The sequence below is a fragment of the Theropithecus gelada genome, chromosome 5, assembly GCF_003255815.1.
Source record: "Theropithecus gelada isolate Dixy chromosome 5, Tgel_1.0, whole genome shotgun sequence".
Lineage (NCBI taxonomy): Eukaryota > Metazoa > Chordata > Mammalia > Primates > Cercopithecidae > Theropithecus > Theropithecus gelada.
This window is the reverse complement of record NC_037672.1, coordinates 92026458-92051899: the sequence shown is the minus strand read 5'-3', so window position 1 is coordinate 92051899 and position 25442 is coordinate 92026458. Positions and strand designations below refer to the sequence as shown.

The window sequence follows — 25442 nt, the reverse complement described above, 5'->3', positions numbered from 1 at the left end:
GGACAACTCAAAACTAGGTGGGTGTGGGGGGGCTTACAGGCTGTAGGCCAATTTAAACATTTTCTGGTTGATAATTGGTTGAGTTTGCCTAAAGACATGGGATTCATAGAAAGGGAATGTTTGGATTAAGATAAAGATTGCGGAGACCAAAGTTCTTTTGAAGTCTTAATAGTGGCGGCCCTTAGAGACAATAGATGACAAATGTTTTCTATTCAGATCTTAGTTAATCGCTTTAGGATCGGGAGGATCTGGAAGAAAAAGATCTAGCTATGTTAACAGAGATTCTTTAAAGATGCAAATTCTCCCCTACAAAGAACCGCTTTGCAGGGCCATTTCAAGATATGGCAAAGAAACGTGTTTTAGGGTAAAATAATTTTGCTTTTCTTCCTTGTCTCAAAATGTTATGTCAGAGTCAGGTTGGAAAATAAATCACGATATATAGGCTTAAATAAAACCCTTATGATGAGAATTTATGATTTGTAGGACAGGACTCCGCAGACACTTTAAACAGGAATTTGGGCAAGATAAAAAAATCAGTTTAGTCCTCACTATATTTCAGCTAGGACAAATTGCTGCTATTTCAGAAGTACCAAGTATCAAACCAGAACGGGCTTGATTTAGGAACCAAACCCAGGGCTGTTTTGGTAGGAAACAAAGAAAAAAGGCACAACCTTAGCTATCAGGTGGGACCTTAGCAGTGTGGGAGGACAGCCATTGCTTTCAGTTTGGCCTGGCTAACAAAAAGGTGGCTTTATGTAAATAAAGTCCCTTTAGTAGTCAAAATCAAAAATCTTTCCTCTTTTTTTTTTTCCTTTTTCCTCCCCTCCACACCACCTTTTTTTTTTTTTTTTTTTTAGAATTTAGCCACTTCTCAGGCCTTCTTCCCCACAATTTGGAACTTTCCTTTGGATTTGATCAAGTTGGATAGAGTTGATCAAACCCAATGGGAAAAAGACCAAAACAACAATAAAAAACAGAAATAAACAACAACAAAAAAACAATTAAGCAAAACAAACAATGGCACAATTTATATGATCACTGAGTGCTCTAATGGTAACGAGAAATTAAGACCAGTTGGTTGTTAATCTTAACTTTAACCAAGACAAACCCCAATTCAGTTACTTACCTAGGGACAAGTCTCAGGCTATAGACTGCTCTCTACCATTCAAGAAGCAGGAAAACAACAACAACAACAAAAACAAAATAAAAAATAAAATACAAAAAAAAAAAACTACTCCTCTTCCCTGTCGGAAGTGAGCCAAACTCCATAAAGGAGTCACCTGCCTTCCAACGTCATAGAAACAGGAAATGTGTCTTTCTTGATGGAAGCAAGTAAAACTCCAAAAAAGAGGAGTTGTACAGCAAAATAAAATTTAGATCTTGACCAAATTCGGGGAAATCTCTGGAGGGGATGCTCTCAGACTTCAGCAAATTGTCCTATTGGTTTGAGTCATAAAATTAGCTCATGCTGGTACCAAGCACTGATAGGAGATTTGTCAAAGGTCAGGGACATCTCCACTCAGAATCCCTCTGTGGTTACCAAAATTTGAACCCCAAAAATTCGAGACAGGTCTCAGTTAATTTACAGTTTATTTTGCCAACGTTGAGGATGCAACCCCATGACACAGCCTCAGGAGGTCCTGACGACATGTGCCCAAGGTGATTAGAGCACAGTTGGGTTTTATACATTCTAGGGACATACGAGACATCAATCAACACATGCAAGATGAACATTGGTTCTGTCTGGAAAGGCAGGACAACTCAAAGCAAAGGCAGGAATACTGGAACCAGGGATGGGGCTTTCCAGGTCATAAGTAGATAAGAGACAAATGGTTGCATTTTTTTGAGTTTCTGACTAAGGCTAGTTGAGTTGCCTCCTAAAGGAGGCAATCAGATATGCATTTATGTCAGTGAGCAGAGGTGTGAGTTTGAACAGAATGGGAGGCAGGTTGGCCCTAAGCCGTTTCAAGCTTCACTTTTCCCTTTAGCTTAGTGATTTGGGGGCTCTAAGATTTATTTTCCTTTCACAGCCCAATAACCCAGCAATAATTAAGGGAAAGGCAAGATGGAGGATGAATTAGCTCAGCTTACTGTTAAAATTTTCTCAGTGATACAATTTTTGCAAAGGTGGTTTCTACTCCCCAGCTACCACCCCTCTCGCCTAGTCATCTTATTCTTAGCCACAGAAACCACAGACCTCCCAACAATGTAGCAACTCAGCGGTTAACCTTGACACAGCAGGAACCCTCCCAGACCTCCCCAAGCTCGAAAGACCTGTGACCTTGTCCCTTGAGGCCCTAAGGCTCTACTGATCATTATTTATTTTGACCATCACCCCCGGGTCTAAGTGTCCTAGCACAAAGACCAATAAAACAGAAGTTGGCATTTTAGAGGGTCTCATTTATTATCGCATTCTAATTTTTGAGTCAGAAGAGGAATTTTCCTAGAATCAAAGAATAGGTTAGTTGGAGATTTTTCTAATGTTCTTCTTTTAGTTAAACAAACAACATGCTTTTGGGAGGGAATAAATATCCTCCAAATTTATGTCATTAAAGACAGTGTGTGGTACTATAACGGTAATCTCCAAAGTCATCTAGAAATTGTCAATGAAGGAAAATACACATTTTAAATTTCTGCTAGGCAACATTTAAACTGGAAAAACAGTGGTCTTAAATAAGTTTAAATATTTTTTTCTGAATGTTTTTCTCTTTATTTTCAGAATTGAAAGCAAGAACTACAACAAAATACCTCTTACCTAAAATAGACCTTAATATGCAACTGGAATTAAATAAAGATACATTTTTTAAAGTCTGTTTTAGTTTTATTTTTTAATGTCCAATTACCAAATGGGTTAAGAGCACATACTTGAAGCCCAACTTTCTTGGTTAGCATCTCAGTTCCACACTTACTGGCTATGTGTGCATAGGCCAGTTAATCTTTGTGTGGCTCCATTTCCTCAGCTGTAAAGTGGGGGTAACAGTATCGACCTTACAGGATTTTCATGAAGATTTACAAAGTAAATATTTACAAAGAGTTTAGAATAGTGCTTGCCACATAGTAAATGCTATCCAAGTGTTTGTTAAATAAAAAATAAGCACCTTAGATCACGTTTACCATCATTACCAATCTTTGATAAAGACAAAATTTTAAGTTGGAAATCCAAAGAAAACATTTAAATAGAAGTCTAAGTTTTAAGGCTTGTTATGGAAAATTGGCATAAATCTCCCTCGCTTTCAACTTTCACCTATTCCACTCTCCATGGTGTTCCTTCTCTGCAAAGTCATCCACATGTATTATAAAAGTGGATGCCTTGGATTGGTATGTTGACTAATTTGTTCTTAGCTCTTCTCTCATCAGCCTAAGAACAAGAAAAACAAGATTGAGGCCTCTGCTATGAAACTCTTAGGTAATAAAATTAATAGCACTGTTCATGCCTACCTAGAACAAAGGCTACCTGAGTACATGAGAATATTTTCCTCGGTGTTAAAATGCCAGAGCACAAAGGCACCCCAGTTCTCCCTGGTGAGGGTTTGAGCCCGAATTGTTCACCGCCACCCCACCCCCCCGCCTTTTTTTTTCTTGAGACAGGGTCTCTGTTGCCCAGACTGGAGTGCAGTGGTTCGATCATGTCTCACTGCAGCCTCCACCTCCTGGGCTCAAGCCATCCGTCCTCCCACCTCAGCCTCCTGAGTAGCTGGTACTACAGAAGTACACCACCACACCTGGCTAATTTTTGTAGAGACAGGGTTTCACCATGATGCCCAGGTTAGTCTCGAACTTCTGGACTCAAGAGAGCCACTCGCCTCGGCCTCCCAAAGTGCTGTGATTACAGGCGTGAGCTACCCCGCAGCCCTGCTCACTCTTTGTTGCATAAATACCTGCTGTCAAGTCTTCCAACCTTAATTTGGTTACTTAACCTCACTCTTTGCCTCTAATCCCTCATCTGTAAACTGAGCGTTAATAGATTGCTGTGAGATTTAATACATAATGTGCCTACATATGTATGGTATAACAAGGATATCATAAACATTAGTTATTAATAATTTGTGGGAATAGGTCTTTCCAGTTTGGGCATTGCTTTTCCCTTAAAGGTTTCTTTCAAATATCTCTATGACCCAGAAAATGGGGCAGGGTAGCGGGAGTTGCCTGCTGGAGACGGAATGGGGAGTGGATGGATATAGCGGGCGTGGACGGACAGCGACAGAAGCTGATAACAGCACAGAAGGGCAAAGTCTGCTCTACAGCCCCCAAAATAAACTTGAGCCTGGCAATCCGCGCAGAACCCCAGAGGTCAGCAGCTTCGGTGCAAAGCAACTAACATCTGAAGGCTTCCAAAAGCAGCAGAGCTCTGTCTAGCCGGGGAGACTTTTCGACCAGAGAGGAGCCAGAAGGGGGCCTCAGCGTAGCCTCCACTCCACTCAAATCCCGGAGTTACCTTGGCGGGCTCCACGCTCCGAGAGACGCAGTTGCTCTAAGAGGCATGTCTGTGTTTCTCTAGTTCGCGGCTCCAGCAGCCGCGCCAAGGGGCAGCTGCTACTCCTGCCAGATACACTAGTTATCACGGGCCGCCCCCAGGCCTGTGGGGCCCCTGAGAATTCGCAGCAAGCCCCAGGCCCCGGGGCGCGGCTGGCGCTGAGGCCCCGCCTGGCCATGCCCATTGTCTGAGGCTGCTCTGGGGGCGGGGTCAGGGCGCCCCATTCCTAGACGCCGCAGCCGGGTCCGCAGCGGGTGCGTGTGGAAGAGAGGCCCAGGTGAGGAGCCAGCGCCGGCGTTCCGGAAGCCCCCTCCCGGGGCCATGGGGGCACAGGTGAGGCTGCCGCCTGGAGAGCCCTGCCAAGAAGGTTTGTGTCTGCCCTGGGCCGAGGGACCTAGCAGCTGGGTGGCCAAGAGACCGGGTGGGCGGTCCCCGGATACTTGGCGGAGACTGGGAAGGGGGGATGTACCGACTCTTAACGTAGTCGTTCACTCATTCATTCATTCGGTCAGTCGGCCGTCCAGCCAGGCGTTCAGCACTTACTTAGGGGTGCCTAGGCGATTCGGGCTGTGCTGGAGAACCTGAGTGGAATAAGGCAGATGAGATTCCCACTCGATTCGCGGGGCCGACCCGTGTAAATTACCGCGTGCTGCGTGTGGAACTGGGAAACTCAGAATGCTATGGGAAGAATCCCGAGTCCCTCTGAGAAGGACGTTTCCTCTGACTCAGGCTGGCTTCCAAAGTCTGGGGCCGACGTCACCCGGTGGGCAGAGGGCGTGTCTGCCTGGGGGGCCCGTGGGAGTTCTGCGCTGCGCCCTCCTCTGACTCCCGGGGATCTAGCACCGCGACAGGAGAGCCTGGGGCCGCGGGGGTGGGCGCTGAGCAAGTCTGGGCCGTCCACATCTCTCCTCTTCCTTGGAGATGAAAAAGTCTCCAAACCCACGAGCCTGTCTGACTCGCTGTGCAGTCACTCTTTGGCTGCTTAAGGCGAGAGCCGTACTGGAGAGGAAACCGCGAACCGGGAGCACTCGTTTGCAGGCTCTTCCCACTGCTTCCCGCCCGAGCCCTGTGAAATCTCTGGCCGAGGCTCCTTGCCCTTCGCCAGGTGTTCGCAACACTGGTGGGCTTTCTGCAGTCTCCATACCGAAGGCCCCGACAAAAGTAAGGAAGGGGGTAGGGGGAGCGACTGGAAGGATGTAGATACATTGAAATGATGGTTTTCACCGTACCCAGGGGAAAGCAGCTTTTTAATTTACCTGGTAATGCAGTAAAGGGGAAGGGAGGCAGTGAAAGGCATGGTAAGAACTATATATATACACACACATATCTATAGTTCCCTTACATATATATGTATGTATGTATATACATATACACCTGTGCAAAGGTGCTTGCAACTTCCCTGGTTTCCTCTCCTCTTGACTTTCCAGCTTATTCCTTTTTAACAAGTGAGCTCGTCAAAACCATGCCAGCAAGGAAGAAAAGAGACATTAAAAAAAGAGAAAAATGCCTGAACGATTCACAAACTATTAAAAAAACAAAACAAAACAAAACAAAACAAAACAAAAAAAAACTAAAATTTTAAGGCCGCTGGATCTAGAATTATCTTCTAGTCTTTTTTCTCAAAAAGAGCAAAAACGCCTGAACAACTCACAAACTATTAAAAAACAAAAATTTAAAGGCAGCTGGATCTAGAATTATTCCCTAGTCCCATTTTTTCTCAGAAAGAGAAAAAATGTGTGAACAATTCACAAACTATTTAAAAAACAAAATTTTTAAGGCAGCTGAATCTAGAATTATTTCCTAGACAGTCAGGTTGTGTGCCCTTTTTCTAAATAATTTCTAACCCAGCAAATCTGACGGTTACTAACACACCCACCCTTGTTTACCCAAGGATCTGTAAGTAAGGAGGGTATATGAATTACACCCACTAAAGTGTTTGAGCTTCCGGATATTTTTCCTGCTTTGCTTGTTCATTGAGTTCCAACAAGAAACATTTAAGCTCCAGGCTTAATACCTGTGATTAACCATAGTAATTAATTGTGTGGAAAGCTGGTGAGAAAGACTTAGAAATCTGAATGCACATTATTAGTAGTGGGAAGAGATTAGGCTTTGGCATCAGACAGTCTGAGCTGTAACTTAGCTTCCTTGAGCCTTTTGCCTGTCTATAAATTGTCTATAAATTGGGGATCATCCCTCCAGTTTACAGTTCTGAAGAGTAGGTACAGGTGGGATTACATATGAACTATACCACTCAGAGCTTGACATGGAGTAAACAAAGACTCAAAATTTCACTTGTTCGTTCAAATAACAAGAGTCCCATGTGCCAAGCAGTGGCATAGGTGCTAGAATAAAGGGGTCTGCAAGTCTGGTCCTAGACTCTAGGACTAGGTTCCTGCTCTCAGGCACCTTACTGTCCAGATGGCAGCTACTATGCAAGAAACAAAGTAATTTAAAAGATCATTATAATAGCAGTAATGTATCAAGAGTGTTGGGATGTTTAGATTGGGTATTCAATGAAAGCCCCTTAAGAAAGTGATATTCAAGCTGAGACCCAAATGACAAGGTGTCAGTCATGAGATCTGAAGATAGAGCATTCCAGTTGAACTTCCATGAAGAAAAAGTTAATTTCATACTTTGGTTTTGACTTTTTTTGGTTTTTTGTTTTTTGGTTTTTTTTGTTTTTTTGTTTTTTTGTTTTTGTTTTTGTTTTGTTTTTTTGAGGAGGAGTCCCACTGTGTCGCCCAGGATGGAATGCAGTGGTGCAATTTCGGCTCACTGCAACCTCCACCTTCTGGGTTCAAGCAATTCTCCTGCCTCAGCCTCTCAGGTAGCTGGGGCTACAAGCACATGTCACCACACCCAGCTAATTTTTGTATTTTTAATAAGGGTTTCACTGTATTGACCAGGCTGGTCTTGAACTCCTAACTTCAAGTGATCCTCCCACCTTGGCATCCCAAAGTGCTGGGTTTACAGGTGTGAGTCACCCCTCACCCCACATTGGTTTTGACTTTTAAAGCTACAGACGCTTCAAAAGAGTCTCTAATCCAAAATTATCTTTAAAAGAAACAAATTCAAACATGTATAAAGGTTGTTATAAAACTGTAATTAAGCTGTATGAGGAAGTCTATTTGATTGGGAACATATGATGGAAAGTGAGAGGTTTCTTTAGATTGGGAAGGCAGGGAAGGCCTCTCTGAGTTGCTTAGTCCTCTCACTTAGAAGCTAGTATGCCAGCCAGCACTCCGTAACAGGCTCAGGAACGGCTGCTTTTTAAAAAGTTTAAGTTGAGAAGGAACTTATTCTATGAAAGGAACAGAAGAAAAGGCAATAGTGGGGAATGAGATTAGACAGCTGGAGACAGGATTCCACGGGGCCTTATAGACTATAGTGGGAATTTGGGATTTTTTTCTGAATGAGAAGGGAAGCCCTTGTGGAGTTTTGGAAGGAGGAATGACAGGATCAGACCTACTTTGTCTAAAGGTTCATTTCACCTGATCCTTCTCCCACCTACTCTTTAGCCACATCTCATACCATCTCCCTTTCTGTCACCCCAGGTAACCTGGCTGACTGCAGTTTCTTCAACCCCTCAGGGTTTCTGCTTTTAGACTTAGCAGAGAGGCTCTTTTGTTTAATCCTGTTTTAAAAAAATATATTCCTTGATGCTGCTTTTACTACTTGCCATGGCACTCTTAACATACATATAGTTATTTGTTTGTTAATCTTAACTCCTCCTACTGGAATATAAGAGAGAGGGAACACTGTCGTATTCATTTTTGTGTCTCCAGATTCTAGAAAATGCCCAACAGGTAGTACACCATACATATTTGTTGAATGAAGGAAAAGAAGATTAGTGTTTCAGAGAGGGGTGAGAGGGAGAGTAATGCAATATGATGTCAGAGATGAGGCAGTTTCAGAGCATGAGAAGCTTTAAAGTTCAAAGTTAGTGAGGAGTTGAGATTTTGTTAAGATGAAAAACCGTGACAGGGGACAGGGAGGATTAAGCCAGGGAGTGATATAACCTACTTCCCACTGATTAGTGTTTGGAGAATAAATTGTACCAGACATAAAGAGATTTCATTCAGTCATTCCTATGCCAATATGAATAGGCAGGTATATCACATATTCTTGCTTAGGTTTCTAGGTCAACTGAAGGTTGACTGACCTAGATGGGGCTCACCTATGTGTCTCTGCTTCAGGCTACACGTCCACCTGGGTTTGGCTCCTTCATGTGGGATGAGCTCAGATCTGCTCCATGTGTCTTCATTTGAGTGCTGAGGCTGAATGTAGAGCAACTCCTCAGGGAATTACAGAGATGCAAATGAGTAAACCCAACCACATAAGCATTTTTGAAATCTAGCTTCATATCACTTCTGCTGACATCCCATTGGCCACCAAATCACTTTCAGCCCAACATCAGGTGAAGCACCTTTGCCCACATTGGGAAGGGTAAGGGGTGGAATATTGAATGAATAATAATCCAAACTATCACAGTAGAATAGATGGTGAGACCCCCAACAGGAAATATCTTGCAGTGATTAAAAAGGTAGTTTTATACAATCATTGACTTTCTTAAAACCAGATTTCTATTCCATGTAATAAACTGGACCATTTAAATTATTATTTATATTATTATTCTCTATAGGCAAATATTTGACAAATTATTTAAGCATTTCATCATATAAATGAATAATAAATTTCAACTGGCTTTTTCTTGTACTTTATGTTTTTATTTTTCTGAAATAGAATGCTGGATGGGATTTGGGTTACTTGGCCCTGGTTTTAGCAGTTACATAACTTTGGCCAGTGTCACTTAATATATTGGCATCAGTTTCTTTAAACTATCCCCTGTCTGTCAGTGTCTATGAGTTTAGAACTGGTCCATCAGCAACATTTATGAGGCACCAGTATGTAAGTAATTCTGAGAACAAACATAGATTATGATCAAACTTTAGAATCACTGAGTCAAAGTCCCTCATTTTACAGATGGGGAAACTGAAACCAAGAGCCATTACTCAACTTGCCCATGATTATAGATGGTAGATCTTCATTTTTAAATGTTAAAGTTGTGTGTATGTAAACTATTACACCTGTACATAGAAGATAAATATTAGGTTGATCTATATGAAACTACTTGTCATAGGGTTCAAATTTTTCAGTTATCAATTTCATATAGTTCAACATAATAGAAGAACATTAGGAGTACTGTTTGTAGGATCTGTAAATTACTTATCAACCAACTATAAAATAGAAAAATTAATTGTGTGATATACAGTGGAATTCTCTAGAACAGTGGGGGAAAAACAAATCCTACAGCCACATGCATCATGTCTTGATGAATCTCGAAAACAAGTCACCGAAGAACAATGTCTTTATCATTACATTTTCTTAGGTGCAAAAAGAGGCAAAAACATTTTCAAGATATATGGAGAAAATCTTTTTTATAAGCAAAAGAATGTTAAAGAGAAAATCAGGATAGTTATGAACTCTGAGGGGTGATGCTTTATTTCTTAAATTAGCTGTTTGATACATTGGTGTATATATATATATTTATAACATATATTTCCTAAATATTCATTACTCTCTATTTAGAAAAATAACATCAAAGAAGAAATACATGTTCTTGGCTAGCAAGAGTATACCTTGGTATAGTCACTTTAGAGGACTATTGATGGTGTCTATTAAAAATGAAAAATAATGAATGTAGTAGATGTTCTCTTTCTGTGGAATAAAGTCTACATTAAACTCCCTGGAAAATTACTGTGCTTACTTGAATCTTGATAAGCCAATTGTGACTTGAGATGTCTTTGATTCCTTTAAAACACTCCAAATTCCCTGCCCACACAACCTCCATTACCCATCTCTCCCCTTCTCCCATAGGCCACTCCACATCCACTAACCCATCCTTTCTTTCCTCTTTCAGTCATATCTGCCGTAGGCTCTCTCCCTAACATGTTCCCAAAGCATAAAACAATTTAAGTCCTAAGGTCAGTAACCAGACAAGATTTTTATTATTTTTCCTGCCATAAAACTTGGAGCATTCATGCCTGCCAGTTACAATGAGAACTTGCAAAATGCAACAGTGATCATTTGATCTCCCTTATGACCCTCTGCTCCCACACCCCCTACAATGTCAGAAACATTTTGCTATGTCAACAACTTAGAAGGAATATTGTTTCACTGGAATGAGATCCACCCACACTGATTTCAGAGACAAAGTTTTAGAATGGTTATGTTAACTGCATAGTAAATGACATGAATGCAGTCATGGAATTCACTGGTAAGTCAGGTCCGATATTTTCTCAGGAATGAGTGTAATCAAAATTCTTACAAAAATATACTTAATCACTTTCCCTTCTTGGGCCTTAAATGAGATAAACGTGGTGTGGAACAAGATTGCTAAGGGCTAACTTGCTTGAAAATTTGCAGCATCATCCTGACCAATGTAGTGAGATCCCATCTCTACAAAAAAAATTTAAAAATTAGCTGGGCATGGTGGTGCATGCCTGTGGTTCCAGCTACTTGGGAGGCTAAGGTGGGAGGATCATTTAAACCCAGGAGGTCAAGGTTGCAATGAGCCGTGATGACACCACTGCACTACAGCCTGGGTGACAGAGTGAGACCCTGTCTCAGAAAAAAAAGAAATGAAAATTTGCAGCAGTTAGAATATTTAGTTTTGACTTTGAGTTTATTCTGGATTTCTGTTTCTTTGTTTTGTTTGTTTGTTTGTTTGTTTTTGTGGAGATCTCGCTATATTGCCCAGGCTGGTCTTGAACTCTGGTGCTCAAGGAAACCTCTAGCCTCTGCCTCCCTAAGTGCTAGGATTACAAGGGTGGGACACCATGTCCAACTATTCTGGATTTCTGAAGCAAAGTTGGGTCATTTTCAAATTACAGAAATAAATTAAATAATAGTCATGAAAACCTTGAATTCCATTATTTTATTATTTTCCAGACCTGAACTTCATGGGTGTTTCTTAACTTTGCATGTGGTAAAATTCAGGTGGCTTCATGAAGCTTTGCCAGAGGTATATAGGTCCACTTACGGAAGTCTTGTTGCTAAGACATCATTTGATCAAACAGCCTTTTGTTGCTTATATGCCTTAAGATTTTTGAAATGTAAAACTTTTCTAAAAATTGAATTACAAAATTGTATCTGATTAATTTTCCTTTACCCTCTTTTGTTTAGGGTAATTCATAATGGGAGAATTTGCCATTTTTAAAGGAAAAAAGATGGGAAGACAGAACATCTTGTCACAATGTCACCTTGTTGGTGTCTTTTCGAGTGGAGAACAGATTACAAAAATTTCTTACATAGTGTAAAACTTCATTTCATTTTGTTTTCATTTTGTGTTTTAGTGTTTAGCCTCAAAATTCCAAGACATTTATAATAGTGGACTTGGTTCAGGGGATTTACATACTTCTTTGAATCTCATTTTTTAAAAAACCTAATGATACTTAATTCATTTTTTATTAGATTCTATTATCTTTAGGAGACAGTGTATTAATAGACCTGAAAAATCAGTGAAAGTGGTACAGAAAACTAAACTCACTTTTAAAACGTTTTCTGAAATATATAAGTCTTCATGCCCATCAAATGACTCACACCCCACCAAAATAGTTAGACAGATTTCTTCTTCTTCTCCTTCTTCTTCTTCTCCTTCCTCCTCCTCCTCCTCTTCTTCTTCTTCTTCTTCTTCTTCTTCTTCTTCTTCTTCTTCTTCTTCTTCTTCTTCTTCTTCTTCTCCTTCTTTCTTCTTCTTCTTCTTCTTCTTCTTCTTCTTCTTCTTCTTCTTCTTCTTCCTCTTCTTCTTCTTTCTTCTTCTTCTTTCTTCGTTCTTCTTTCTTCTTTCTTCTTCTTCCTCCTTCTTCCCTCCTCCTCCTCCTCCTCCTCCTTCTTCTTCTTTCTTCTTCTTTCTTCTTCTTCTTCTTCTTTTTTTGGAGATAATCTCGTTCTGTCACCCAGGCTGGAGTGCAGTGGCATGATCTCAGCTCACTGCAACCGCCTCCCAGGTTCAAGTGATTCTCCTGCCGCCACCTCCAGAGTAGCTGGGACTACAGGCACATACCACCATGCCCATGCCCCTCTAATTTTTGTATTTTTAGTAGAGATGAGGTTTCACCATGTTGGCCAGGCTGGTCTCGAACTCCTGATTTCAAGTGATCCACCCACCTTGGCCTCCCAAAGTGCCGGGATTACAGCCATAATGCCCAGCCAATTTCTTTTTTCTTTTTTTCTTTTTTGAGACAGGGTCTTGCTCTGTTACCTAGGCTGGAGTGCAGTGGTGTAATCGCAGCTTACTGCAGCCTCATCCTCCTGGGCTCAAGCAATCCTCCCACCTCAGCCTCCCGAGTAGCTAGGACCACAGACATGCGCCACCATGCCTGGTTAATTTTTCAATTTTTTTTATGTAGATGGAATTTCACTATGTTGCCCAGGCTGGTCTCAAACTCCTGGGATCAAGCAATCATCCTACCTTGGCCTCCCAAAATGCTGGTATTACAGGTGTGAGCTACCACACCCAGCGAATAGATTTCTTGCAATGTGATTTCTAGACTGAGGGTGCTATGCTTCCTCCCTACATTCAGGCCCCACAAGCCCTGCTTTCCAGTAGCCAGGCTGATAATGCAGAGTGAAGGGGATGTGACAGGCTGTGTTGAACTGTTGAGCACAAGCCAGGTCTGAACAGCTATTCACTGCTCCATCAAGTTGCTGATTCGCCAGAACAAAGACACAAGTGTTGCCAGATCGAATTTATAGGGGGAATCTAGGCTTTCATGTGAAATTGCTCATTTTTAAGTGATGACAGCTAAACACTTTAAAATCATTTTTAAAAATCTGTGTAAGCCAATTTGACAATGTCTGTAGGCCTGTGGGCCACCTGTTAAGGACTTCCCTGCATGTAGTAAAATGTTTCAGTACCATCCACTCAAGGCTCTGTTTCCTGCAGAAAGCCAGTAAGCCTTAATACCTCTCCCTTTCATTCCTGACATTCTCTCCTTTCCTTTTTTCCAGGATATGTGCTGTCTCTGGTCTGTCCAAACTCCTTCCAGGCTTGGTGTGAGATCACAAATGTTTCACAGCTGCTGGCTTCTCCTGTGCTCTACACGGACCTGAATTCCAGCATAAACAACTTGAGCATTTCAGCAAATGTAGAAAACAAATACAGTCTTTATGTGGGCTTGGTACTGGCCGTAACTTCAAGTATTTTTATTGGCTCCAGCTTCATCCTGAAAAAGAAGGGCCTCTTGCAACTGGCCAGCAAGGGTGTTACTAGAGCTGGTAAGAAACACATGCAACCAATGAATTTAAGTTTCTAACTGCAGAAATGATCCTGTTATAAGGCCACATCTCAACACTACTCTTATAAACTTGCTTGTGTAATTTATAGTTATTGATTTTTTCCATATGGAGTTAGAAAAATACTTAGGTCTTTGATTAAAATGAATAGAAAACTCATGATTAATGAAGGGATAGTCTGGCAGACCTACTCAGCATCTCAAATGTCACTATAAATAGCAGCCTAATTCTATTGTTATCCATTTATTGATTTAATAAATATCTATTAGGGGCCAAACACTGTTAGGGAAGGTTCCTGTTCTTGAGAATCTACTATCAAGGCAAGTAAACCTATCAGCAATAAAAAAGAATACACGTACAACTAAAAATTATCCCAGGCTACAGTAATAATAACTCACTGGCTTGATTTATCTTAGTCTCTATCTTCATGATGGAGTCAGCTGTGTCTCCCAGTGTCTGATCTCTGCCACCTCTCCAACTTCTGCTTTTCTCCCCATCACCTACTTTTCTCTTGTTCCTGGAATAGGTCTGGTTCTGTCCCACCCGCAGGTCTTTTCCCATTGCCTGGAGCTCTTCTCCCTGCCCTTCATTCAGCTGACTTATCCTTCAGACTTCAGTGTGAGTAGCATCACCTCATAAAGGCCTTCCTTGACCATTCTCTAACAGCAGGTCTCCCCACCCCACCCCCATTATTCTCTGTCATTGCACTAATAGTTTCCCTCACTGTACCTAGGATAATTTTTAGTCGTACATGTATTCTTTATTGTTGTTGATAGGTTTACTTGCTTCTTGATAGTAGATTCTCAAGAACGGGAACCTTCCCTAGCAGTGTTTGGCACCTAATAGATATTTATTAAATCAATAAATGGACAACAATAGAATTAGGCTGCTATTTATAGTGACATTTAAGATGCTGAGTAGGTCTGCCTGACTATTCCTTCATTAACAATGAGTTTTCTATTCATTTTCATCAAGTATACTTTAAGATCTAGGCATTTTTCTAACATCCATATGGAAAAAAACTAAAGACTATAAATTACACAAGCAAGCTCATAAAAGTACTATTGAGATGAGATTTGTACTATCAGAAAACATATGCTATATTAAAACAATTTGATACTGGCATTAAAGCAGACAAAATCATAAAAGATAATTTAAAACTTATAAGCAGACCCAAGTATATATAACAATTGAATTTGTTATTTTAAAAAGTGGCATTTCAAAACTGTGGAGAAAGGACAAATCATTCCAAGTATTGAGACAATTGGGAAAAATTAGAGGAGAAAAACATGGAAGTTCTACTTCACACCATTCAGCAAAATACATTCCAGATAGGTTAGAATTTAATATAAAAATAAATTTTTTTTTTTTTTTTTTTTTTTTTTTTGAGACAGAGGTTTGCTCTGTCGGCCAGTCTGGAGTGCAATGGCATGATCTCTGGCTTGCTGCAACCTCCACCTCCCAGGTTCAAGTGATTTTCCTGCCTCAGCTTCCCAAGTAGCCGGGATTACAGGCATGTGCCACCACGCCCAGCTAATTTTGTATTTTGAGTAGAGACAGGGTTTCACCATGTTGGCCAGGCTGGTCTCGAACTCCTGACAGATGATCTATCCGCCTCGGCTTCCCAAAGTGCTGGGATTGCAGGCGTGAGCCACTGCGCCTGGCCAAAAAAATGAAATAATCGGAAAAAAAAAAACCTTTTCTAAGCATAAAGATAAAGAATTCATTTTACATAAAGGAAGAGATTATCTAGATTGAGAAAAAAATCCTATATGGAAAAAATTTAAAAACTGAAACTAAAAAGTAAATGATGTATTGGGGAAAATATGATGAAATATGTGACAAAGTATAGTTTCATAATATATAAAAAGTAACTGCAGTCAATAAGTAAAAAGGTTAGTACCCTAACAGAAAATAGACATAGCATATAAACAAGAAACAAAATAAGAAATGCAAATGACCAATAAACATATGTAAATAAATATTGTTTCACTAGTACCCAAAGAGATACCAACTAGACAATAGGTTCAGTGTGGTAACATAATTCCAACTTAGTTATTTGCAAATGTAATGACCAATAAACATACATAAATAAATATTGTTTCGCTAGTACCCAAAGAGATACCAACTAGACAATAGTCAGGTCCAGGGTTGTAATATGATTCCAAGTTAGTTATTTGCCAATTTCTTCAGGAGAAAGTCCTAAATAAGCACAGTTAACTACTTTGCGAAATAGTCTTCATAGCATATATATCCTGTTTAATTATAACAAAATCAATTAGGTCAAATGCAGAGGGCTAAGTATATTAAAATTCATAAGAAAATTCCATTTTCTATAGTAAATATAATGACATAAAGTTATAGATTAGAGTAGTAGGAAGATAACCCTTTGAATACCTTAAAAGCATTTTGTCCTTTTCAGTAGATGAAACAGAAACTTGATTTCAGTATGACAAGGTAGAAAATAAGCAGAGTGCATCTACCTGATGCTTGTTATTCTCTCATTGACTAATCCAAACTCTCAAAAGCTCTTATGTCAACCATCTTCTTCCCTTTACAGTCCTCATTAGTACCAATGTAATTTACTATTTATGTTTTCTGTTTTTAATTTTAACCATAGCTGAAATGAAGTATTTGTGTCCACACATCTGACTGACGTAAATATGGTGAACCTGATGATTAAAAAAAATTTCCTACAAATTAAGAAAAACTTATCATTTGTGGAAAAGCAAAGGTGACACAGAAACATAATACAGAAAGTTTTAAGCAATCATAAGCAAAAAGAACAAAGCTGGAGGTATCACAGTACCTTCAAATTATACTGTAAGGCTATCATAACCAAAACAGCATGGTACTGGTATAAAAATACACACATAGATCAGTGGAACAGAATAGAGAACCCAGAAATAAAGCCACATACCTACAACCAACTGATCTTTGACAAAGTTGAAAATAATATATGCTAGGGAAAGGCTGCCCTAGTCAATAAATGGTGCAAGAAAAATTGTAGAACCATATAGAAGAACAAAACTGGACCTTATATCTGACCATATACAAAAATCTACTCAAGATGGATTAAAAACTTAAATGTAAAACCTGAAACTATAAAAGCCCTAGAAGAAAACCTAGGAAAAACTTTTCTGGACATTGGCCTAGGCAAAGAATTTGTGACTAAGTCCTCAAAAGGAAATGCAACAAAAACAAAAATAGACAAATGTGACTTAAAGTAAAAAGCTTCTACAGAGCAAGAAAAATAATCAACAGGGTAAAAAGCCTGCAGAATAGGAGAAAATACTTGCAAACTAAGCATCTGACAAAGGTCTAATACCCAGAATCTACAAGGAACTCAGTCAACTCAACAAGAAAAAAACAAACCCATAAAAAAGTGGGTAAAGGATATGAACATATGTTTTTCAAAAGACATGCAAGCAACCAGCAAATATATGAAAAAATGTTCAGTGTCACTAATCACCAGAGAAAGGAAAATTAAAACCTAATGAGATACCATCTTACACCAGTCAGAATGGCTATTATTAATAAGTCAAAAAACAACAGATGTTGGCAAGAATGCAGAGAAAAGGGAATGCTTATACTCTGTTGGTGGGGATGTAAATTAGTACAACCACTGTGGAAAACAATATGGCGATCTCTCAGAGAACTAAAAATAGAACTGCCCTTCAATCCAGCAGTCCCGCTACTTGAGGAAAAGAAATCATTTTATCAAAAGACACTTGCACTCGAATGTTTATCACACCACTATTCACAACAGCAAAGTCATGAAATCAACCTAAGTGCCCATCAACAGAGGACTGGATAAAGAAAATGTGGTTTATTTATATGCAGACACCATAGAATACTACTTAGCTGTTAGAGAAATGAAACCATATCTTTTGCAGCAACATGGACAGAACTGGAGGCCATTATCCTAAGTGCAGTGACTCAGAAACAGAAAATCAAAAGCTGCGTGTTCTCACTTGTAAGTGGGAGTTAAACCGTGGGTACACATGCACATTTAAAGTGGAATAATGGACATTAGAGATTCCAAAAGGTGGGAGGGTAAAAGGGTAGAAGCAGGTGAGGGATGAAATACTACCTATTGGGTTCAATGTTCACTATTCAGGTAATAGATACACTAAAGGTCAGACTTTACAATAGATTGATGTAACACAACTACACTTGTACCCCGAATCTCTTTTAAAAATCAGGAAAAATAAAACAAAAATGAACTCCTGATTCATAAAAGAATAAAATAGGTGGCAAACAGAAAAATGCAGATTGAAATGACATACCATTTTAAGACTATCAAATTTGCAAAGTTTTTTAAAAAATTGACGTAACTTTTCTGGCGGGCAATTTCTTTAAAAAATGCATTTCCTCCTACTCAACAATTACACTTCTAGGAATTTATCCTGGAGAAATAATCATTCCAGTGTTACAAAGATGTATGTGTAGGGAGGTTCATGAGAGCATTATAAGAGAAACGTGGAAAAAAATCTAAATGCAATTAATCCATTAGGGGATTTGTTAAATCATTGTAAATTGAGGGGGAAAAAGCTTTAAAAGAGCTTTGGAAATGACCAAGTAAATAAGCTAAGAGACTTTAGTTTACTGACTTAACTTTTCTAACCATAATCCAGTACGCTTCCTAGAAGTCAATTCTTCAAACCTTCCTCCAGTGTAGAACCCATTTTTTGTTAATTTTTATTTTTTGTATTTTAGGACAAGGTGGACATTCTTACCTGAAGGAATGGCTCTGGTGGGTAGGATTGCTGTCAAGTAAGTTTTTAATACTGAGAATATTGTTTATTTGTAAGACAGTAAATAGATTATATGAAATTTTTCAAAATTGGTTAATCTTCCTGTCAAGAATGGAACAAGGATGGAATTTAAGCCTAAAAATTTTTGTGTTGGTATAATATATTGTCCTATATATACTATTATATATGAATAAATTAATTTTTACTCTTATTTCCCACCACCTGTGCCCTCAGTACTGTCTTGGAATGCAAGGGAAAACGTTGACCTTTCAAATATTGTATTTTAACCACAGACTTCTGCTATTTTCTTCACCATAACAATAGAGAAAAGTACTTTTCTTTCATGTTTTCCCACCTCCTAATTTGAACCTGTGACTATATATACTACATATTTTCTCAAGAACGAGTACAGTTTCCTTGCCAGGACAACAACATGGATAAGTGAAAGGCTTCTGTGGCTGCTTGGTACTGAACAAATGGAGAAGAAATGAGGGGTGTCAGCACTCTCCTTCCTCCCAGACCTGCTGTGAGGATTAAACGAGACTTTGTAGGATCTGAAAGCACTTTCTAAATGCTAATGTGATATCCAAATAGAAGGCAGTGTTCATCTCCCTCAGCCACTTTTGCTGACTTCAGTCTCCCCACTAAGTGAAATTTCTTAAATCCCAAAACGGAAGCTCCCCTCAGAAAGGGCATCATAAATTCCCTCTGTAGCCAGGAGTCTTAAAGCTTCCCTGAATTTCCCCAAACCAAGCAACACATTTCAGTATTTGTAAGATCCTGTTATGGGAAGGAAATGGGTACCTTTTCTTTAATAAATGGTGGAGTCTAAAAGTGTGATTAATGAAAATAAGTTAAATATGTATAGCCCCTTTAGTGTTTGTTTATTATAGTTTTTTGTTGTTGTTGTTGTTTTGAGGTGGAGTCTTGCTCTGTGGCCCAGGCTGGAGTGCAATGGCACGATCTTGGCTCATTGCAGCCTCCACCTCCCAGGTTCAAGCGATTCTTCTGCCTCAGCCTCCCGAGTACCTAGGATTACAGGTGCACATCACCACACCCAGCTAATTTTTGTATTTTTAGTAGAGACGAGGTATCACCATGTTAGCCAGGCTGGTCTTGGAACTTCTGATCTCAGGACACCCACCTCGGCCTTCCAAAGTGCTGTGATTACAGGCGTGAGCCACCGTGCCCGGCCACCCCCTTCAGTTTTTAGGGTGCTTTTACATCCACTTTATCTATTTGAATAAAAATTGACCAGGGCTGTCTGGGAAGATTCCAGATAGGTATTTGGATCATTCTCTTTTTCTCTTTTACTTGCATCTCCCCACCCTCTACCCATACTTTATAATGAAATTATAAGGAGAATATTATGTGACTACATTTGCAATTTTGCTTTCACCATGTAAAAATGTTTATGTCAGTATTGAAGAGAGAAAAGCACACCTCAGAGATTAAGTAAGTGACATACATACAGTACTTTAATCATGAAGTCAATGTTTTCCTGGAAAGCTATTTATAAAGATAAAATATAAATAATATAAAATATCCAAGGAAACCTTAATATTCCAAGAAAACTGCCACGGTTCTTTGTTTTTTTTTTTTTCTTTTTATTTGTTTAGTTGTTTTATTTTTTGAGACAGAGTCTCGCTCTTGTTGTCCAGGCTGGAGTGCAGTGGCTCACTGCAACCTCCACCTCCCAGATTCAAGTGATTCTCCTGCCTCAGCCTCTAGAGTAGCTCGGATTAAAGGCGCTTGCCACCACAGCTGGCTAATTTTTGTATTTTTAGTAGAGATGGGGTTTTACCATGTTGGCCAGGCTGATTTCGAACTCCTGACCTCAAGTGATCTGCTCCCGTCTAGCTCCCAAAGTGCTAGGATTACAGGTATGAGTCACTGGCCTCGCCGTGGTTCCTTCGATGAGAGCAATGTCTTAATACTCTGTTCTGTAAGTTTAGATTTGTTTAATGATGTTTTCCTAATGGTGAGTACTCCTATAGATTTGGGGGGATGTAGCAGAGCAGCCAGACAAATGGAAAAAGAAAAAAATTATGCTAGTGTTCCTTTCTCTCTCTACAATAAGCGTTTGCTTGGTGTAGTTGCCAGCATGAAATACTACATTCTATGGGCAAGTTTCCAGCTGTGTTCTGTGAGAATAACTTGGCCCCAGTACAAGAGCCCAGCTCTTGAAGGGATTTCTCTCACTCTAGAAGTTATTTGTAGCACACTATATCATGCAAGTCTAGAGTTCCTCGGATAAGAAAAAGATTACATTCAGGAGCATATCATGACTTTAAAACAGCTCCCTGGATCTTGTTAAGCTACTGAGATACTGTTACTTGCTTGTAGATCACTTATAATAGAGGCATATCTAACTTCATGGGACTGTGGCGGGTATTGCTGGCTATTCCCTACCTACACACCAGGTTTAACCATTCTAATTTTCCAAACTGGTTTTGGTGGTTGTGGGTAACCTACAAAACTGTAGGTATTCTTGAGCAAGTGAAAGAATTATCTGCTTACTACAAAGCTACCTCTACTAGAGTTGATCAGAGTCACCAAATGTGTCTTCAGTAGCTAAAAATTTCTATTGAAAGCCATTTAAAATGGGTACTCATCTGTCACCATTTTTTGCATATTTTGAGTTTGTATCACCTGGTATTACAGTTTGTCTGCATCTCTTAATATTAATTATCTCCTACCCGCTATGAAACACGTTACATCATTCTTTTTAGCTACATCTTCCCATGTCTTTGGGTTAAAAGTCCACTGCTTTGCATGACTCGTTTGTTTTTCTCTTCTGACAAGCAAGCCCATTTTTTATGTCAATATCTCTGCTTGCTTTCTAGTGGGAGCAGGAGAAGCTGCAAATTTTGCTGCTTATGCTTTTGCACCTGCCACCTTGGTCACCCCTCTGGGTGCTCTGAGTGTTCTTATAAGGTATGTGAGCAACAAGGAACTTGGCTTCTGTAGGTATTTTAAGACCAAGATAAACTTAAACCATAAGAAACATACGGCTATGGATATCTAAAAGCAAACACACAAATCTAGACCAACCTGGGCTCTAAAAGTCTAGATGAACCCAAATTATTTCTGAGACTCCTGGGAAGCTTTGGACAAGTCACTCAGCCTCAGTTTACTCATTCATAAAGTGAGAATAATACTTTTTCTTGCCTGAAATCACAAAAATAACTTGAGAAGACAATAACCGTAGAAATAGGAAATAGACTGTCACATTATTATTTTAAAAACCTAAGACACAGTGAGTTTGATTTCCTACTAACATAAATGTGTTTTACATTTGTAACAATGCAATGAAGCATAGAAGATTTTTTAAATCTCTCATCAGAACAAATTGCCAGAGTCCTGTCAATTCTTTTTCTCATCATAGTGGTTAATGACTGTAGTTATCAGAGGACTTTTAAAAGCATGGTGTTTTGGTTAAATTTTACCTCTCACTAAAATTCTTGCATTGTTTGCTGGATACTTCTGTTTGGAGACCCGGTATCTTTAGTACTGGAAACAGGAATAATTTTCCTATTTCATGGAATGTGGATCTAATTTTTCTGAGTTTATTATGATCCCAAATGAATGTGTTTAATAAGCATATACATGTTTATCTGTTCTTGTCTTTTTCTTTTCTATTCGTTACCAACCTCTAGTAGAAAACTTATGATTGAGCCTACTAAATTCTTTTTAGCTTCTTTATAGGATTGTTGTGAGAATTAAGTGAGTTAATACACATAAAGCACTTCGAACACTTGTCTATGCAATGAATAGCTAGTTGTAGTAGTAACAGTAGTCTTCACTAAGGCTGCAGTCCTACAAGTGGCCACATGAGGGCAACTTTAGGAAAGTACCTGGTAATTAATCATAATCTTGAGGACAGATGGGCACTTAATTGCCTTCATGGGGATACAGGGCATTAGAGGAAGGAGGCTGGTTTGCAGAAACCACAGCAACTGAAACATTAGGAGTACCGGATAAGTCTAAGTATCAAAGCAGTAGCAGGTGGTAAAGTATTTTGATATTTTGAAAATCTGCGTCAAGCTTCTCTAACCCATGGCCCATGGGCTGCATGTGGCCCAGGACAGCTTTGAACGCGGCCCAACATAAATTTGTAAACTGTCTTAAAACATTATGAGTTTTTTTGTGATTTTTTTTCTTTTGCTCATTAGCTATCATTACTGTTAGTATGTATTATGTGTTGCCCAAGACAATTCTTCCAGTGTGGCCTAGGGAAGCCAAAAGATTGAATACCCCCGGTCCGTTTGATTGTAGTGGTATGAACTAGCTGATTATTAGCCCTGAGCAGAGTAATTTTTCTTTAGGAATGTATCTTTCTTTGAAACATCCATGGGCATACATATTCTAAATGTATCATGCCAGTAAGAAATAAAAGATTTTCTATTTTGCTTGGCTTTACAGGAAAAGATGGGTAAATTGAAAATGACTTGAGTAGAACCTCTTGTAAGATCACTGGAAGATTATAAGATATAGAATATTATAGCTTTTTAGATATAAAAACAATGAAGCATATTTGCCCATCAGTTCTGAGTTTCAAACCAATCTCAGGTTTTCAGTGTCATATAGCGTATTCCAGTCAGCTCATTGGGATATATGGTGGCATGTACCACAGTGTGACTTCTGAGCTGCCATGGGATCAAAAGGTAATTGAACTATAGTGATTTTTTATTTTTTCTCTCCCAACAGTGCAATATTATCTTCCTACTTTTTAAACGAACACTTGAACATTCATGGGAAAATAGGCTGCATATTAAGTATATTGGGGTCAACTGTGATGGTTATCCATGCCCCACAAGAAGAGGAAGTCACATCTTTGCATGAAATGGAAATGAAATTGAGAGACCCAGGTCTGTGATTCACCCTAAAGAACCACTCAAATTCTGCTCCACTTTCTCTCCTCACCAAATAGTATCTGTAATAATATTGTAATAAACTTTCTACATTGTGGGCTGCATTGTGGGTTGTGAGACACAGTGAGGTTTGATTATTATTTCTCCTGAAAAGATGGCAGAACTTATTTTTGTGTTCATGCTTCCCGTCTTACACAATGAAAGGGAGAAATGGGGATGGTAGAGGCAAGAGACATATTCAAAATCAAATCTTTGCCACTTTCTTCCTCTGAAAATAAAAAATTACTCTGATAATATTTGCCCTAGCTCATAGTGGTATTGGTGACATTTAAATGATACGTTTGTGAAAATTCTTCGTAAAATATTGAGAGCTATGCAATATAATGTTGTTTTTAATTTGATCTCACTTCTATTTCTAAAATACTTATGCTCTTAAACTCATGACTAACAAGATTTCAGAAAGGTATAATCCTGTGAGCATTTTCTAACGTCAAATTCTTTTCTCCTCCTAACAGGGTTTATTTCTTTTGCTGTGATCATAACTGTGATCTCCTTGGTGCTGATTTTGATTGTGGCTCCAAAGAAAGGACAGACCAATATATTGGTTTATATTTCAATCTGTTCCTTGATTGGAGCGTTTTCAGTTTCTTCTGTCAAAGGCCTGGGAATTGCCATTAAGGAGCTGATAGAATGGAAGCCAGTTTACAAACATCCTCTGGTCTTTGTTTTGCTGGCTGTACTTGTGCTTTCAGTAACTACACAGATTAACTATCTCAACAAGGCACTGGACACCTTTAATACCTCTCTTGTGACACCCATTTATTATGTATTCTTCACATCCATGGTAGTCACTTGCTCTGCCGTCTTATTCCAAGAGTGGTATGGCATGACAGCTGGAGACATCATTGGGACCCTGAGTGGATTCTTCACTATTATCATTGGCATCTTCCTTCTACATGCTTTTAAAAATACTGACATTACTTGGAGTGAGCTTACATCCACTGCTAAGAAAGAAGCCATCTCTCTGAATGTCAATGAAAACAATTATGTTTTACTAGAGAACTTGGAGTGTTCAGCCCCGGGATACAATGATGACGTTACCTTGTTTAGTAGAACTGATGACTGAAGTCTCTAGAAACACTGAGTTTTAACCAATATGAGACACACGAAAAGGAAAATGAATGGCTGCTTCCTGGAAGAAATGCTAGGAAAGTTAGCATTTTTACAGCTCTAACTAATTTAGATGTGAGGCCAAGTAAAAATGCCCTTTTTTTGGCAGTCGAATTTGCAAATCAAATTGATTATCCTCCAGAAGACTTCTGCTGCTTTTCATTTCTACGAACTTTGAAATACTCTCTAAGGATCAAAGAAGTCAAAGTGCTATGTGTGTCTCAGAATAATCTCCTTCTTCTGGTCACAATATCTTTGTCTCTGCCAGGTGGCTCTTCATTTCTTTGGTGGCTATTTTTAGACTCACAGTCATTCACCAATATAAAGTTAGCAGTGTTCTGACAGACACAGTATCAGTCATATTCTCCGTTGAGTCATAATTTCAAATTATTAAAACTGAGAAGAGAGGCCAGGTATGGTGGTTCACACCTGTAATCCTAGCACTTTGGGAGGCCAAGGCGGGCAGATCACTTGAGCTCAGGAGTTTGAGACCACCCTGGGCCACAAGGCGAGACCCTGTCTCTACAAAAAATACAAAAATTAGTCAGGCATGGTGGCACATGCCTATAGTCCCAACCACTTGAGGCTGAAGTGGGAGGATCGCTTGAGTCTGCAAGGTTGGGGCTGCCATGAGCCCAGGTTGCGCTACTGCGCTCCAGCCTGGGTGACAAAGTAAGACCCTGTCTCAAAAAAGAAGAAAAAGGGCAAGGGGCTTTTGCTTTAAAAAACTTTTTTTTAAATTGAGAAGTGAGATCACAGGTGCTTTGTTCTTCCTTCTGCACCTTCCTTCTTAAACTAGATAATTAATTAGTTATTTTAAGAAAAAAGAAATTTAAAAAAAAAAAAGCCTGCTTTATTTGTTAGTGGGCT

General features: G+C 39.4%; 1 protein-coding gene across 1 annotated transcript; it reads left to right on the top strand.

Annotated features, from left to right (window-relative positions):
- The first annotated feature begins 4732 nt into the window (after positions 1 to 4732).
- NIPAL1 (NIPA like domain containing 1) lies at positions 4733 to 24548 on the top strand. The gene is made up of 6 exons (XM_025386411.1): positions 4733 to 4841; positions 13487 to 13753; positions 18491 to 18547; positions 21375 to 21465; positions 23239 to 23399; positions 23918 to 24548. The coding sequence occupies exons 1-6, from the start codon at positions 4796 to 4798 to the stop codon at positions 24526 to 24528; spliced, it is 1233 nt and encodes a 410-aa protein (XP_025242196.1). The 5' UTR covers positions 4733 to 4795; the 3' UTR covers positions 24529 to 24548.
- The last annotated feature ends 894 nt before the right edge of the window (positions 24549 to 25442 follow it).

Coding starts and splice junctions, on each gene's coding strand:
- NIPAL1 (XM_025386411.1), top strand. CDS start 4,796: ATGGGGGCACAGGTGAGGCTGCCGCCTGGAGAGCCCTGCCAAGAAG. Junction 4,842..13,486: donor TGGAGAGCCCTGCCAAGAAG/GTTTGTGTCTGC, acceptor CCTTTTTTCCAG/GATATGTGCTGTCTCTGGTC. Junction 23,400..23,917: donor AATGAAATTGAGAGACCCAG/GTCTGTGATTCA, acceptor TCCTCCTAACAG/GGTTTATTTCTTTTGCTGTG.